Genomic DNA, 18,139 nt, shown 5'->3' with positions numbered 1-18,139 from the left:
TATTTCTCCCAGAGGCAATCTGTTTCTCAAGTAACCTGAATCATTTCTTTCTCTTCCAACTTTGTTGCAGCCGCTGTGCAGGCTGGACTCTGGGCAGCCATGAAGGTTCTTCCTGTTGAACGAGGTCCTCCTTCCTGCTCTCCCGCTAGGGACTGGCTTGTACCACTCTCAGGGCTCTCCTGTCCGGATTCAGCCTGATCTTTGGGGCAGGATTGTAGAGTCTTTCCATTCATTCATTGCTGTCCCTTTAGGACAAGCACGGTGACACATAAGAAGATACTTGTGGAATGAAGTAAGGAATTTCCTGACACCTTCAAAATATGTTGGAAGTAGATTTCTGTAAAGGGCATCCTAATGGGCATTAGGCCATGTTTGTTTACTGATGCCAGACTATCCTCTTGCTTGTTCAGAGGAGAGAACTCTAATTTCACATTCTTAAGTCAGAAAAAACTGAATTCAATTACTTTCTGAGCTTCAAAGAAAGAGAAAGTTTGTCTCACCCAAGTAAGTAGTATGTGTATGTGTGTGGTCTATATGTGCCCTCCTTAACCTGGGAAGATGGCATCCTATACCACTGAGCTGGGCTTGCCTTACATACAAGCCGAGAAGGACTTACGTATGGTTTGTGAGCCAAGAGGAATCCCTGGGCCCAAAGCAGAGCTCCATCTCCCTCCCATCCCCATCCCCATCCCCATCACCGTCAAGGGTCTTCCTACTGCTTGTGCTGTTGATATGCAAATATTCACAGTCCTGCAAAATGGAAGTCTTTGTGGCTTCCCCTCTATCTGATGAAGCTAGGCAGCAAGTAGATGAGTGCCTGGGCCAGAGTAGATAATGATGGAATGAAAGCAAGCACTGGGAGGCAACTTGGAGTTCATTTAAGGCCAGGATTAGTGAACATGACTGTATATTCTAATTACCAGGTGAGCTTCTTAGAAGAGCGCCACCCCAGACCCCCTAGGAAGAGGGACGGGTATGTCTGTTCTGGGAGCAGCACCGTGGAGCCACAGAGCTGGGTTTGAGCCTCAGTGACCCAGGGCAAGTTTCTTTTCCTCTCTGTGTCTCATTTTCCTCTCTAGAAAACAGAGAAAGTCTCCTTACTCTTGTAGGCTTGGAATGACGTTTACACATGGTTAAATGAGATGACCTAAATCCTCGGTACTGAGCCTGACTCACCTCTATTTTCAGATAAGGAAACCAAACTCCAAAAAGGCTAAAGGACTGATCTAATTTACCCACTATCTTCTGGCAGCACCAGGTCTCCTCCTCACTACTGATGGAGAAAGGGGAAGAGAGGAGGAAGAGGGTTTCCAGTAGGCAATGCTGTGTGACCAAGGGGGAGCTGGCAGCTGAAGCATCGGGAGGTCACAGGCTCTGGACAGTGAAAGTGGAAAGGGGGACAGAGGGCAGTCAGAGGGAAGAGAGGTGCAGTGCTAGATCCCACATCCGATGGAAACCTAGAGCCCATAACCAAGCGGATTTTAAAAAGCATCCCTTTTCCCTCCCTTCCCTTCCTCCCATTCACCTAGAGCTATGCTAATAAATGAGGAAAACAAAGTCCTGTCCTGACTGAGCTCACATCCTAGTGGGTAACAGATAGTAAGCAACCACACACATAACACCATATCATTATACGACCTGGTGGTAATTTGCTTTAAAAGTACTTCAGTACAAGGAGAAGTTGTTCTATACTCTAGAATTTAAAACATGTTAATCAGGAATCAACAGGCCAGAGATAGGTACTTAGGGCTTTACACATCATTTTAGAAATCTGCATGACAAAGTTTGTTAATGAACGCAGAGACAGTTTTTCATTGGTAAAATGAGTAGATGACTGGAAAGAAATGTTCTGCTCTTAGCACCATGGATGAGCAAGCATCCTCCAAGCCCAGCAACCTCAAACTGGTGGAATGGTACCCTTGGCTGAGATTCCAGATTCTAGAGCCCACTGGTCCTGCACACTAATGCTTAAAGGCCTGACCAGCCCCAAGGCTGATGGTCCTGCTGTCGGCATGTCATAATGGTCCCAAAGCCCTTTCCTGTAAGGGCTTGTTCAGCACCCAAGGGCAGAGAGATGGACTTCCTGGAGTCATGAACGGGCTGTAGGACCATTTCTGTGCCTGTCTGCACATTTGGTAGGATTTGCCGCCATTGTAATACCCCACCTGGGAGAGAGGTGGTCGGTGAAGGACACGTATACTTCTTACCCCCTCACACTCCACTTCTCACTGCCAGAGACAAAAAGGGTCTGACATTGCCTGAATGGCCAAAATGACTCAGATCACATAAAATACAGACATATATTATACAATGACAAGGTCTATAAAGATAGAAATGATAGAAAAGTTAGAAAGACAGTTGAGTGAAAGAATACTTCATGTCAAAATCTTCAAAAAATATTAAGTGAAGATATTAAGTTATCTTCATAACCACTGATGTAGCATGTTGTCGTTTTGTATCCCAAACAAATGAGGCACAGTTTTGCTGAGTGGTCTCGCTGAGGTCGCACAGCTGGTCAATACGAGATCCAGGATTAAGGACCATCAGGATGGAGCATGGGGAGGGAATGGGGAGCTGCTCTGTCTTAATAAGAACAGTCCTCAGGGGAGGGGCTTCAGTTGGTTAATTCTGGGCAGATGCTTTGGTTTAGCTCATGGAGGAAAAGGACCAGCCCACAGCGCTGGGTGACAGCAGCAGCTGCCCAGGAAGAGCAGGGAGTAGCAGGTGGGAACAACCAGAGGTTGACTTTCAAATGCTTCCTGAGGTCATGTCTGAAACTGTGTGTGTGTAAGGGGGAAGAAGGGAGGGGACCAGTGGCCAGGGAAGGCAGGAGCACATGGCTGGATTAATACCCGGGAGACAGGCCTGCTGGCTAAGGGACAGCTTGGGTTTCAGCATTTACAAGGTGGGAGCTCCTTGTCCTGAGCTCCATGGAGAAGGGGTCAAAGTGGCCACTGGGCCATAAGGACACAGGAAGCGTCAGCAGTGGCGCTCTGTCACACCCGCATGGTGGCAGCAGGAAGTCACTGCCTGGATACAGAATGACAGGAAGGCTGGAACTGAGATCCCAAACGACCCAGTGCATGTGTCTCTTACATTAGGTGGCTATGTTTAGGATTTCAGGTGGTCTAAAACCTTGACAAAGGAGGGGAGGAAAAGAAGGGAGCTAAAGGATGGGGTTAACGAATACTAGGTAAATCTAGGTCAGCCTATCATTACATATTGTTTCCTCTTTGAAGATTCGAAGAGATGAGGGAGAAGTTCTGATTTTTTTCATAGTTAGAATACAGGGGATGGACTCCAACCAGCCCTGACTGAACCTGTGAATGGACTGTATCTTGTGTTGGCATCTCCCAGTGCAAGGAGGACTGAGATAGTTTAGATGGTGGCAGCACCTGGGTGTGGAGAAATGATGGAAAAAGGAAACTCCCTTGGACCCATGTGTTCCGTGGGTGGGGTCCCCTTTTAGATATCTGGCAAGCTGGGAAAATCTGTTCTATCTCTGGCACAGTGGGGCAGTCATACTTCCATCTCTGAGAAGAATCTCACATTGTATCTGTTGCCCATTGTTTACATTACAGATAATAGGCTCCCTGCTTATTTTTGACACAGGACAGGGGCTGATGTATGTAGGGATGATTAGAAATTGTCAAAATACTATACAATGACTTCTATATTCAATAATGCTCACACTTCAAAGATCTATCACTCTGTGTTGCTCTTCATTTCTTCCCTTATCATGCTTCTCAAAGCCGTCCTGACTTCTCAGCCTCATGGACACATACTCAACTCTGCTTTTTCCATCACCCCCAGTTCCCAGCACAGCTCCCTGCAGATCTGCAAGTACCACTCTCTCCTTCAAGGCCATGCCTCAGAATTCAGAGTCGGAGGAAGAAACATACTGTGTGGACCACTGAGTCCCAATCACTGCGGTAGGTCCTCAGGGATGTTGGGAGGCTGGCCTCTGCCAGGAACCCAGCTGTTAGTGAAGAGTTGGGATGAAGACAGAGGACCAAATGGAGCTGGTTGGCCAGGGTGAGTACACGAACAGAGAGGCACCTTCCTGTCCCCCAAGTTCCACTGCAGTTAGTGTTGCCTGTACCTGAGCTAGGTCTGGCAAGAGTCAGTTCAATAAACATTACTGACAATCAGCTGCAAGCTATTTGTCCCATTGTACTAAGCGTAGAGTTTACAGATTATTCTAACATACAAAACCTTTCCTCAGTGTCAGGCCTCATTTTTGCAGGTGATGATGCCTCCTTATTACCTCCCTGACCCCGTGTTGATAGGCTGGTTTTTTGTTCTCTCTTCTCCTGGCCTGAGCTTCTGGCCCACTGAACCCTTCCTTGTCTTCTAGCTTTTATACTAACCGTGCACCCTATAGTATGACCTGCTGTGGTAACTCAGAATCTTCTTCCCTTGATGGGCTTATCCCCAGACCAGACCCTTTGCCTTCTCGGACACATCACTTTTCTGTAGGCCTCTGTTTTCTGTTTCCTTTGCCTTGAAATACTCCCCAGGCCTCTCTAATCCTACCGCCTGGTCTCCACATATTGTCACCAGCCCAGGAGCCAGGAGAGTGATGCCATAAGAGTGCAGAAGAACAAAGGGATGGCTGCTTATCTGCAAACACGCACGTGTGTACACTTGTTGACTGTCCCTAAGTTCCTCCTGTCTTTACACATGGGACCACTTCTCTCCCACCTGCAGATTTAGCCCTGTCTGGGGTGCAGAAGTCAACTAAACCTCAAGGTAGGTCAACCCTGGGCCTGCCTTGTGATCACCTGTTGCATGGATGGGAGTCTGGCCACTAGGCTTTGCCTTAGTAGTAGTGAGCAGGCCCCTGCCTTTACTGTCATGTGGTAATTTAGTTGCTGCCATAACCCCAATTTGAGTCCTCAGTTCCCTTCCTCTGTTTGGTCCATCAGCAGCATCTATCACAGCTGATCACTCCCTCCTCCTGAACTACTTTCTTCACTTGGCTCCCAGGACCTAACCCATGCCTTTTCTCTTTACCTCACTCCTGGCTCCTTCTCAGTCTTCCTTCCTGACTTCTCATTATCATCTGGACCTCTGAATTCTCCTGTATCTCTGGACTGAGTCCTCAGAACTCCCCTCTTCTCTACCTACATGTCATCCTTTGATAGTGTCATCTGACATCAGGACTTTAAATTTCATCTCTACACTGAAAGGGCTCAAATTTTTACCTGCCACCCAGGCCTCTTCTCTGAACTCTGGTCTCATACATGCAACTGCCTAGTTGACATCTCCATCTGGATATTTCATAGCATCTCAGACTTAACAGGAACAAAACTGAGCTCCTGATACTTCCTCCTTAACTTCCCCCTTACATAATCTTCCCTATTTCAGCAAAGGCAACCCCAGGCTCTGGTCAAAACCCCTGAAGTCATTCTGAGTATCTGGCCCATTCCCCGACCGCCTACCTGCCCCTATACCTCATATCCAATCTTTCAGCAATGCCCTTTGGTCTTCAACATATTTACAGAATTGAACCAATTCTTACCACGTCCACTGGCACTACTGTATCTTGCCACAACTGCTGCAGTGCACTTCTAACTGCTCTCCCTGATTCCACCTCAGATCCTCTGTAGTATAGTTTAAACACAAAAGCCAGTTTTCCTTTTAAACGTATATAAGATCATGTCGTTACTCTGCCCCAAACCCTCCAATGGATTTTCATGAAGATCAAAGTCCTTCATGTCTACTCTGACCTATTGCCTCTTACCATTCATCTTGCTTATGCTGCTCCAGTGTGACAATCTTCTTTTCCCCTCCTCCCACTGGTCTCCTGCACTGACACCTTAGGACCTTTGCACTCACTGATGCCTCTGCTGTGAAAGTTGTCTTCCCAAGTATCTTCCTGCGTCTTTGCTCAAATGTCACCTGTTATAGTTGCATATTCTTAGACCAACCTGTTAACAATTATAACTCCCCAGACCCCAGTGCTCTCTATGCCCATACGTAGCTTTCTTTTTCTCTAGAGCACTTAGGACCATTGGATATATTTACTTTACTTATCTCATTGTTTATTGACTGTCTTTTCTCAAGTGGAATGTAAGCTCCATCAAGCCAGGGTTTTCTGCCTGTTTTGTTCACTGCTCTATCTCAAGAACCAGAATAATTCCTGCCACACGACACATATTCCAAAATCATCTGTTTAATGAACTAGTGACTGAACACTCTATCCTCAGCTCAGGTGTCTTTCTGGCAACCAAACATAATAATGCAAATGCTTATCAGAAAACGTCATGTTGACATGAAAACCCAACACGTCCACAATGGCAGCTCATTATCTTCCTGACCCCAGCCCAAACCTGGTCTCTCTCCTTTCTGTGTCCCAGTCTCAAAGTGCCCATCACCATCCACTCAACTGCACAAGCAGAAGCTGGAATCCTCTTTGATGACCTCTTTCCTCCCCCTACCATCTAACTTACCAAGAAGTTTTATTTATTATATCTCTAAATATCTGTGAACATGTTGAATGTTGATTTCGCTCCTTTCTGACCCACATTTTTCTAGTTCACATCACTGTTTTCCATCCTAACCAGTCTTCCTGCCTCCTTTCTGGCCACCAGAGTAAACTTCTAGCCTTTTTCTGATCTTGTCCCTTTTCTTCCTAAAACACTTCAAGGGCTCCCCATCACCCTTAGGATGATGCAATTTACAAGATCCTTCCTGATTTTTTCCTTGCTTACCTCTCTTAACTCTTGCCTCCAGAAGTTTTCAGATAGTATTTCATTTGTCATCTGACTGAAATGTTCTTTCTCCATTTCTTTGCCTAGCTATCACCTACTATTTTTCAGGTCTCAGCTGTCAGTTCTTTCAAGAGGCCCTCTTCTCTGCTTTCATGACACCATGCGCTTCCCCCACAGTGACCCTGACCTCACTCTATGGTATCTGATGTTCACCTGTCCACAAGCTCTGTGAGAGTTATGACCACAAATGGCTCATTCATGGTGGTATCACAGGCACTCAAAAAAAAAAATGTTGAGTGAGTAAGTAAACAATATTAAAATTCATATGGAGATGACGTAGTCATACTTTCATGAGCATTCCCACTAACTACAGCTGAAAATACTGGATATTAAAAAGCAAACATAAGAAGACTCTGAAAGACAGAAAAAGGTAGAAGAGCTAGGGACCTTGGGAGTGATGAGTTCCCTGCATTTTCTTTTGCTCCAGTGATCTCAGACTCGGAACTGAAGAAGATGGCAATGTGGAAATACCATCAGCAACAGATTATTTAAAAAGCCCCAACAAACCCTGTTCTCTTTAGTCAAAGGACCAGGGTAGGGGCAGCCTAGAAAGGCAGAAGATGTTTAGACAATAATCTCTCTCCTCCAAATGAATACCAGAAGAATTATAGCCCAACTGCCAGCCACACCAGCAAAAGCCAAGGAGAGAGCCTAGACTTCCACCCTCACAAAACTGTGATGAGGTGACTCCATATCACCATCAAAGTGGTATCAGGGAAGGCAAAGTAGGGAGCTGGGACTTTCATCGGTGTTGGCCAGTGATGAGCTCTTTCACTTCTCCCTTCTTTCCTTCCATGGCATCATGATCATGAGGGAAGCCTAGACTCCCACCACTGGCCAGCAGTAATGAAAATGCCCAGCCTTACGGGCATCAGTAGAGCGGGGACACTGGACATCTAACTCCACCTGGCAATAATGAGGCAGTGCACCCTTTTCTCCTCACAGGGAGGTGTCCAGAAACTAAAGGTTTACAAGAGATTTAAAGTCTTATAACATAATAGGAAAATGACTTTTCAATTGAATATCACTCATCCTAAGAACAACTGGGAAGATCTCACACAGACTGAAAAAAACAATTAAGAGACACCAACCCAGAGATGACAGAGATGTTAGCATTATATGACAAAGGTTTTCAGGCAGTCATGATAATAATGCTTCAATGAGCAATCATGAACACACTTGAAATACATAAAATATGGAAAACATATAAAAATAGGGAAAAAAATCTTAGTGATTGGGCTCAACAGTGGAATGGAGGGGTCAGTGGCAAGAATCAGTGAGCTGGAAGAGAACAATGGAAAATATGCAATAAGAAAAACAGACCAAAAAAACTGAAAACAAGTTAACTGAGCATCAGGGACCTTTGAGACTATCACAAAAGATCTAATACTCATGTCACTGGAGTTCAGACAGAAGAAGAGAAAAACAAACTGAGGGCTTCAGAGGGGAGGGGGGTGGGGGATTGGGATAGGCCAGTGATGGGTATTAAGGAGGGCACATATTGCATGGTGCACTGGGTGTTATATGCAAATAATGAATCATGGAACAGTGCATCAAAAACTGGGGATGTACCGTATGGTGACTAATATAACAAAATAAAAATTATTAAAAAAAAGAAAAAGAGAAAAAATACTCAGATATATAATGACTGAAAACCACACAAATTTGTCAAAGAGACACAAACCTACAGATTCAAGAAGGTGAGTAAACCTCAAACATAATAACCCAAAGAAATCCACACTAAGACCAAGAAAAAAATCTTGAAAGCAGCCAAAGGAAACAACACCTCATCTATCGGGAAAACCACTGAGATTGCTAGATGCCCCCCTCTCAACATGTAATGCTTTTAGAATTCTCCTAACAGCTTCTGAGCAGCGATGATGCCCGCACCCGCTCCAGGTAACACTGAGTTGTATCAGTCTTTAAAATCTCAGCTTTTCTGCATAATAACAGAAAGCTTCATATCATCTCTGCTTTAATTTGAGGAGCTCCAAAGATAGCTTCTTGATGGGGGCTGGTCTCTGGAAATAACCAACCATGTGAATAGAGAGTTGAAATTTTCAGCCTCCCACCCAACCCCCAACTTCTAGGGAGGGGAGAGATGCTGGAGATTAAATTCAGTCACCAATGACCAAGGATTTAATCAATCATGCCTACATAATGAAACCTCTATAAATCTAGAGAGCTTCCAGACTGCTGAATGCATTCAACATGTAAGGAGGGTGGTGGGGGACCCTAATTAACTCCACAGGAATAGAGGCTCATGCACTTCAGACTCTTCTATACCTCACCCAAGGTACTTCTTTATCTAGTAAATGATCAAACCTCTTTCGGGCTGTTGAAATTCACAAATCTGTAGTTGGCCGGGCAGAAGCGCGAGTTGCCTGGGCACTCCATTTGCAGTGTGCATCTGAAATAGGGGCAGTTTTGAGGGACTGAGCCCTTTAACTTGTAGGATCTGATACCAGCTCCACGTAGTGTCAGAATTGGAGAATTGGTTGGTGTTGGAAAAGACACCATATATCTGGTGTGAGAGAGTATCAAAGAATATACTAAAAAGTTTCCCTAAGCTTCTATTCCAAAAAATGGATTCCGTCACATCTCCATAAACCAATTGGATCCTATAAGGACTCCACTAAAATGTGTGTTTGTGAGTGTCCTTCTGCCCCATTCTGGGCCCCTCAAATTATCATATGCCATTACAGTCTGTGATCTAACCTGGGAGAAAAGCTGAAATGTCATCAGGCAATTATTAGATTATGCTTTCCTTTGATGCTGAGATTTTGAGGACTGAAGAATTATTATAGTGCCATTGACAGAGTAGAAAGGTGTGGTCCTGGAAGGTCATCAGCTGGAGAAGCAGGGCAGCTCCTTGCCCTTCCCTCATCCTTCACCCTACGCATCTCCACCATCCAGCTCTTCCTCAGTTGTATCTTCTCATAAAAAGTTGGTAAATGTACATAAATCTTCCCTTGAGTTCTGTGAGCCATTCAAATGGTCAAACCCAAGGAAGGGGTCATGAGAACTCCAATTTACGGCCAGTTGGTCAAAAGTGCAGGTGATAACTTGACTTATGTTTGGTATCTGAAATGGGGGCAGTCTTGTGGGAACTGAGCCCCTCACCTGTGTCATCTGATGCTATCTCCAGGCAGATGGTGTCAGAACTGAGTTAAATTGTGGGACATCCAGCTGGTGCTTGCTGGAAATTATAGAAGATTAAGAAAAACCCCCGCACCTGGTGGCCCAAAGTATAAAATTGAGAAATATTATTCTTTCAATAGAAAAACAGAGCTTTCCTTTACACATAAAGTGCTTGTAGTTGTTGCTTTGTTCCATTTTTTAGTCACAGAAAAGTGTTATTCAGTAAGTGTGTATAATTTTAATTTCAAACTTTCCTGCCCTCTATGAAATGATTTAGGGTAGCTTACAAAAAACAAAAAAAATTAATAAAATAGGAATAAAAGAGGGTAAATCACAATGAGAAGGAACAAAGCAAATAACTGGACCATGCAGATTTAGCAGAGACAGGCCTCCTCCCTGCCTAACAGAGAATGAAATGTGAAGAATTACCAATTTTTATCACATGAAAGGAAGGGACAGAGCAGCTCCTCAGAAGGGGGTCCTAGAGCTCCCTGCATATTGCGGGGCAGACCGCACAGAGGGAAGGGTGTACTGTAATGGGCTGTATCCTGTCCTCTTTGGTGTTTTCACAGTAAAGGCAAATGTAACCCTTAATAAAAGTCAAAGGTATAACATTAAAAGTAAAATCTATAATGTGCTTGACAAACGTGGATTTCAAGTGTTGTAATAGCACCTAGACTATACCTTACATTATGTTCCCCAAATAGAATCATTTTGATTGGGAATTTTGACTTTTTAACTAAGCTCCATGCACAGCATGGAGCCCAATGTGGGGCTTGAACTCAGCATCCTGAGATCAAGACCTGAGCTCAGATCAAGAGTTGGACGCTCAACTGAATGAGCCACCCTGGTGCCCCTGATTGGGATTTTGATAGGAGTTGGCTGTTAAATGGTTCCAGGAGTTATTTTTTTTGGCTCGGGGCCTGGGATCAGAGTGTCTTATTCTGATCATTAAGGACAGATTCCAGAAACTGGGCAAGGAGTTGGCAGTGCTAAAGTTCTAATATGAAATATCACAGCCTCTAGTCAGAACTCTTGTCAAGATGTATTCTTTTCTGCTTTGATGGGGAGAAGAGGCCATAGGATGCCTGCACTCAGGACAGTTGGGGTTTTCCTCTCAGAGCTGAGCCAGAGATGCATGGAGACTCCTTCTGTGGCCCAGAGGAACATGGCAGAAATGGGAGAGAAAGTTTCCACCTGCAACAGAGGAGGTGGTACTAACTCATCCACCAGGACCCTGGCAGTGCGGCTCTGGAGGACAAGTCAGCCCTCCACCACTGAGGAAACTGACTTCCTGCATGTTATCTAATCACACCTGTGTAGGAGCTGGAGAACGTCCCCCAGCAAAGGTGTGGCTGCAGTGAAAAACACACCTTGTGGACATCCAAGTCACTGCCCCAGCTGCTGAACTGGGAAATTCATTCCCATGTTTTGCTGCTCCAATAACTGAATGAGTTAGGAGTACTCCTGCCGGCCGGTTCCTGGGACACGCAGGACTTGCTGGAAGCAGATGCTGTCAGCCCCTGCCCCACACCCCCAGCCCCCACAGCCTTGCCTAACCTTCCTGAGACTGCCGGAGGAGGTGTGGGGCAGTCCCCCCTACTGTCCTCCTCACTCCTTCCCTGGGGCTAAGGCTGCCCTGCAGGTCTCCCAAGCTTCACCTCGCTCCCCATTTTCTCTCACACAACCATGTCTCCTAGTAGAATCTGTGCACGTTTAGTTCCGTCCTGTCCTCTGTTTCTCAGAGGACCCGAGCAAACACAAATAGCAATTTCTGTTTTTACCAACAAATTCTGTTGGGAAATTTTACCAAATTCCAACAACAAAATTACAGCAGGTCCATGTTTCTCATCAGAGGAACCTGCCTAATTCACTGTTTTGTTTTTTTAAGCTAGATTTTGCCATAGAAGAATACTCATCCTTCTGTTCCTTATGGTAGAGGGATAAGCAACTGATTCATCTAAAATAGTATCAAACTCTTACATGTATAACAAAAATGTGTCTGGCTATGCCATAGCCTTGCTTTACTATTAAGGGGTTTATTTTAAGTGTATAGTTTAATCCCCATCTGGGCCCTGTTTGCAGGAAGAGAGATTGATGAAAGAATGCTCAGTGGATACTGCAGAGTCTTAATCTCCTTCTTTCCTTTCCTTCCTTTCCTTCTCTTCTCTTCTCTTCTCTTCTCTTCTCTTCTCTTCTCTTCTCTTCTCTTCTCTCTTCTTTTTGGCAACACCCTTATCCCAAGGTCCATGGCATCTATCCCAGGTGCTCGCTCACAGAAGAGAATTAATGTTTGTTGAATGAATGAAGGAGAAGCTGTATTGGAGTATATGGTTCCTTTCAGAGCCTAAATATTCAATAGGAGGTTACTGAGGGTCTAGTAGAACATTTGATAAGCACATGTCCATAAGAGTTTGAGATGTTCTGCAGGAGATGGGTATATAGTTCCTATAATGTTCCTATAAGGTCAGTAATAGATGTTGTTGAAAATTCTCATCTCAAATGTCTCTGCAGATTCCTATAGAAATCCCTCCTGCATTTCAAAGTTCAGAAAATACTGACCCCATCCTTCAGCACAGAGGGCTCCCATGGTGACAATGTATATACAAAATAAAAGAAGGCAAAGGCTGTTTGTCTTTGCTTATGTCAAATGGAAAAACAGGGCTTCTATTCTCTTAATTATTCAGCTGCTACAGCTCAACCCCAAAAGTCTATCATTTAGTCTTTTCTCTTATATAAGATGCTTTTTGTTTCCACGTTGGGACTCATGTATAACTTTCTTCTAAAGGCAATCCTTGTTGTTGTTGTTGTACCTGGAAATAGATTGGGCTTTCCTCCAATAGACCACAAAGGTCAAGAGATATGGTCTAGAGACTTCTCTGTGGTTGCTTAATAGAGACGTCATGCAGACATTTGCAAAGGAAGGTAAGAGCCCTCTCAGGACTGATTAGCAGCTCAAAATGTGGTACAAGAGAGGTTATTAAATCCTGCCCCTCATGACTTCATTATAGGTTGCTCATATTGTCAGCCAACAAACTAAGTCATAGACACAATTAAATCCCTTCACTGGTTTCACTGCCCTATTATTTATTCCTGCTAGCAACTATATTTCCTGACATTTTCTTTTTAAAATGTATGAGTGAAAACTACAACCTCATAAACCAGGTATTTTTTTGGATTTTCACTTACTTTGGGAAATGACAGTTTGGCTTATTTTTCTACTTCTCAGTGGTCCCAAGAAGCTCAGAGCGCCTCTTCCTAGAGGCCTGTTTCAACATACCTGCGGTCTGTGGGGTACAGTTCCACAGTGACCACATCCAGAGAGTTCCAGGCCGAGATGGTCAATCCGTTATACAGACACAGCACACCTACCATCATGGACTCACTGCTGCCCAACCAGAGGAAGAAACAGCTGATCCCGGAAAGCACCATTGAGCCACCTGCCAACAAAGCAGACAAAAGGGTGCCATGTTTCCCATCATCTTAGGAGAGAATGATCCTTGGGTCTCTGACATCTCTCAGCAAAACTGAATCCCAAGGGGAAGCTGTGGCCTGGACTCCAAAAGCTCAGGTACAGGTAGCCTCACCTGTATAGAGGTTTGCCTCTCCAACTGCCTTCTGAACGCAGCAAACATGAAATGCACTTCGTCAATTACTCAGTTACTTAAGTGGAAAAACATACGTTAGTCACACGTAATTAGTTCTTCAGTCTGTCAACTCATGGAAGCTGCTCAAATGAAATGTAATTAGACATAATTTTCACTGAAATTTAGCCCTAATGAAAGGTCTTAAGGGATTTCTCCTCATCTCTGTGGGATGCAAATCCCTAAGGGGGCAGGGAGTACAGTGGGAACCAGGCTCCCCGGAGACGGCAAGGGCAGCTCTTTTATTTTACATGAAACCAAGCACATACCTAGCATCGTTAAGCGCCCAATTCTGTCCATCAGGAGAGCAGACACGATGTTGCCTGGCAACACTGCCAATGTCCCCAGGAAGCTGACAAAATAAATCCAGTAGGCACTGTAGTCATCATCGAAGGTAACCTGGCATCCCGTCTTGTTATGCAAAAATGAGCAGTTTTGAAATTCACTATCAATGAATTTATACGGCTCAAAATCTGTGGACACAAAGACAATTCATCAAGCTCTTTATACTTGTGCACCGGTCTAAGAAAGCCAGTTAAGAATTCAGGAAAGAAACATCGCATTGTAAACTTGAGGGCTTCAGGGCCTGGTCAAAGCGCAGGGACTAGTCTAGAACCTCACATTACAAAGTAGCTGAATGAAGGATACCTTTGTTGAATAAAAGAACACATTAAAGGGTCCAGTTATTTTCTGATTTCTTATGGTTGGCCATCATAATTATATTACTTGCTTACTCCTTTATAGTGTCACTTTGTTCTAATTATCATGTTACATAAGTACTATCATTATAGTACTAATAGCTTGCATACTACAATTACAAAAACAATTTATTTCAAAATGTGTATGAATCAGCCTTATCATTGCTATTTTATGGGACTCTGAGGCAAAGAGAACGAAAAGGATTTTCGTTGGGCCCATGAGGCTGGATATAGAAGTTGAGGTCAAAGGGGAGGATGCACAAAGGAGTAAGAGTCGCTCTTATCGGAAGGTCACTAGCATTCGCTGCTGATATTTTTTTCCTTGAACTTGGACCTATCCAAGGAGGGGTTGCAGAAGAATGGTGGGTTCTGCTAAAAGGCAGTGGGAATAAAACTGTTATTTTCCTTGCTGATCAAGACCTGCCTAAAAAGCTGGTCTTCTGAGGTTGAATGGGTTAGAAGATAGTGATAGCACTGTTTTAAAAAACCTGAAGACACCTGGTTCCACTCTCCTTTGGAGCTGGGCAGAGCTGCTTCCTGTCTGAGCACCAAGAAGGCAGGGTTGGCAACAAGGTAGCGCTATACTCCTGCCAGTGCTGGGCTCTTATTTTCGACTCAAAGGACAGACACATCAGAGGGTAGACGTAGGAAACCATGGGCTCTGCAATCAGATAAAACTGATCTCAAAAGTTTGCTGTCACCAGGTCTAAGAATGTGGCCAAATTACTTAATTTTTCCAAGTCTCCACTATTATCTCACCAAATGAGATAATGAGCGTCTAATGAGAGTAGGAACCAGCATATAACAGGTCCTCAATCAGTTTCCCCCCTACTCCTCTTTTCCCCTGGGGAGTTTTCCAAACTCCATTACCAGGATTGGACTCAAAAACTATTTGATTAAGCAAAGCCAACATAATATGTTGTCCATCTCTATTCACTACAGCTCAGGCATGATCACTTAAGTAGACATCAAATTTTGAAGCCAGATTTATAAACCAACAAGCCACAGGGTAATTTTTTTCTTCAAACAGTAATCAAAGGAGGGGCACCTGGGTGGCTCAGTGGGTTAAGCATCTGCCTTTGGCTCAAGTCACGATTCCAGAGTCCTGAGACTGAGACCCTTGTTAGGTTCCTTGATCAGCGGGGTGTCTGTTTCTCCCACTGCCCCTCCACCCACCTGTGCTCTGTTTCTCAAATAAATAAATAAAATCTTTAAAAAAATTACTCAAAGGATATATATATATATATATATATTTTTTTTAGACAGAGAGAGAAATTGTACACACACGTGAGCAGGGTGGGTGGGGGTGGGGCAGAGGGAGAGAGAGACAATTTTAAACAGGCTCCATGCTCAGTGTGGAGTCTGACACCGGACTCAATCTCATGACCATGGGATCATGATCTGAGCCAATATCAAGAGCTGGATGCTCAACCGACTGAGCCACCCAGGTGCCCCAAGTTTTTTTTTGTTTTTGTTTTTAACTCGGAACTTCAGCAAGTCCCAGTTGCATTAAATCTGACAGAGACCAATAATAAAAGCTTAACTATGATCCAACCTGATTAAGGAAATCCATTCCTTTATACTTCAATATCTACTTTCCCCATAAGCCTGTGCCCACACTATCACAACGTATCAGGTTTCTGCCTAGAACTGGGCCATGTGAAGAGGCCCCAGGTAGAGCTAAGTAGCACACCTACCTGTGTTATCAAAAACAGTGTCAATAAATGTGCAGTTCTTGAAGTAGGTGTTCACTGAAGTCACATTCTCAAAGACGCAGGCCTTAAACAGTGAATCTTTGAAAGTTACAGATTTGAACTTCATTCCTACAAATCTGCCAAAACACACAGAGAAAAATTCTTATCAATGACTGTGTCCAGCAGGGTTGAGAGATCTGTCCACCACAGACTCTCCAGAAAGACATTAGCCTCCAGATCTTCTAGGCTCTTAGATTCCCCCCCTTTCCTCATGCAGCCTGTCCTTTGGCTATCTCCTGGCTCACCGATATTATTTTCCAGCAGAAGAGCTGGCATTCAAGATAACTTCATTTAGCTTTGGCAATGTTGGTAAAAGACTGTGGAGGATGCTACTGAAGGTAGAGAGTTTGGAGATTAACTGTGGCTACCGATTCCTTATTTTTCAATCCTACCCTCTTGCTCTTGATCATATGCCTTTATTTGAAAATTCTCTATTTGAGGTTAAATGGCTCTAACTTAAGAATGTGCTCCCATGCTCACTCTTTATGAAAGTCTGTTTCCTAAGCTAAAAATTCAAGGCTTCATTCTTATACAGGGATTTCTGGTGATTCTGAAGAGAGAACATGAGAATTCTGCTTCATTTATGTGAGGAATGATGGACCTGGGGCTCATAGAAAGAAACTCATAGGTCACTCTACTTTCTATGAATATTTTTCTTCTCAAAGCCAACAGGTCTTCCTTGAACCAAGCAGCGTGATGAGAGAGCTCTGCTTATTTGTGGAAAAGCATAGAATAATGAAACCTGCTCAGATACCTTTTTGGGTGCTGCAAGGGGGGGATTCTAGATGGTGAGATGATAACAGTCATGATGATCCTAACATCTTAAAAGAGTCTGCAACTCAGATCTGTCTGTGTTGGTAAGAACTCCCAGAAAACATGGATCGATAGTCATCATTGTGTCTCAGTAAGTTACTGAGAGACCATGAACATATACTTAGCCAGTCACTGAGAGGAGAATGCTTGTTCAAATGGAGAATAAGTTACTACACCAAATACCACTCAGGGCAGAAAGGGTCTGCGCATCCCAGGCAAGCAAGCTGACTGACTTAAAAGCTATAAGACCCTTTAGTACTTTCAAAATTGTTCTCACCTTAATGCCTGATTGTTCTTATCAGCTTGAAGTGCGCTGTGGCCTAACACACCACCATCTTAAAAAGTAATCTTATTTCAACCTCTACTCCAGGGGTCTGGAGTAAAACCATCTAAACCGTACATTTCTCCATTAAAGAAGGGTAAATAATGGCTTTTTTTTTTTTTTTTTTTTTGAGAGAGAGAGAGAGAATGAGTGAGCAGGGTAGGGGCAGAAGGAGAGGGAGAGAGAATCCTAAACTAGCTCCACACTGAGTGCAGAGCATGACATGGGACTTGCTCTCACGACCCTGAGATCAGGACCTTAACCAACTTAGCCACCCAGCCGCCCCAATAGTGGCACATTTTAAGAATATTATCAATTTTCTGAAATAAAACTGAATTTAGAAAGGGAAAACCATTTTAGGTTTTTTATGAATGGATAATATATAGCCCGAGTACACAGGGTACAGAATTGAAAACACCGAAAAAGGATAAAATAAGTCTTTTCCTAGCCATCTCCGAGCCTCCCAGTTCTTTCGCCCAGAGATGGCCAGTGTGGCCACTTTCCCGTGTACTCTTGAGGAGCACTCTGTTCATAGAGCGCGAGCAAAGGACACACACTACTCTACACCTTTGGTTTGTTTCCCGAGAGTCTACCCCGGAGGCTATTCCATCCAGAGCAGTAACACGGCCTTGAAAAGAGGTGCCATTTTATGATATTGAGTAGAAAAGCTCTTTGTAAAAAATGAGTTCGCTAGTGGCATTTCACATTTCCCTGAAAGACAAACAAAAAAATGAATAAAAATTCTAACACCTTCTAAAATAAATATATATGTTTCACAGGGATTTTAATACTATTAAAATGGTTAATCCTTATATTGCTAATGTAAAAAATTTCCTAGTGGTGACTGAAGAGTCAGCTTAGAACTTTAACAAGCGTCATTCAAAATATGTCAGAGACACAAACATATCAGACGTTTCTAATGGAGTAACAATACTTTTAAAAATAAATGAAGTAAATGTTTACCCTACCATTACAGAGCACGTGACTCTAA

The 18,139-nt window shown here is 43.8% G+C and overlaps 1 protein-coding gene across 1 annotated transcript in view; it reads right to left on the bottom strand.

Annotated features, from left to right (window-relative positions):
• The window catches only part of SV2C (synaptic vesicle glycoprotein 2C), a 437,234-nt gene that overhangs the window by 6,318 nt on the left and 412,777 nt on the right, over nucleotides 1-18,139 (bottom strand). The window contains exons 11-13 of the mRNA XM_048220957.2: nucleotides 15,957-16,090; nucleotides 13,831-14,034; nucleotides 13,198-13,357 (exon numbers count right to left, since the gene is read on the bottom strand). Of these exons, the coding sequence (XP_048076914.2) occupies nucleotides 13,198-13,357; nucleotides 13,831-14,034; nucleotides 15,957-16,090 (498 nt within the window). The remainder of the gene's footprint in view (nucleotides 1-13,197; nucleotides 13,358-13,830; nucleotides 14,035-15,956; nucleotides 16,091-18,139) is intronic.

Source organism: Ursus arctos, unplaced genomic scaffold, assembly GCF_023065955.2.
Source record: "Ursus arctos isolate Adak ecotype North America unplaced genomic scaffold, UrsArc2.0 scaffold_5, whole genome shotgun sequence".
Taxonomy (NCBI): domain Eukaryota; kingdom Metazoa; phylum Chordata; class Mammalia; order Carnivora; family Ursidae; genus Ursus; species Ursus arctos.
Note: the sequence above shows the minus strand (reverse complement) of the source record. Positions and strands in the feature narration are given on the sequence as shown.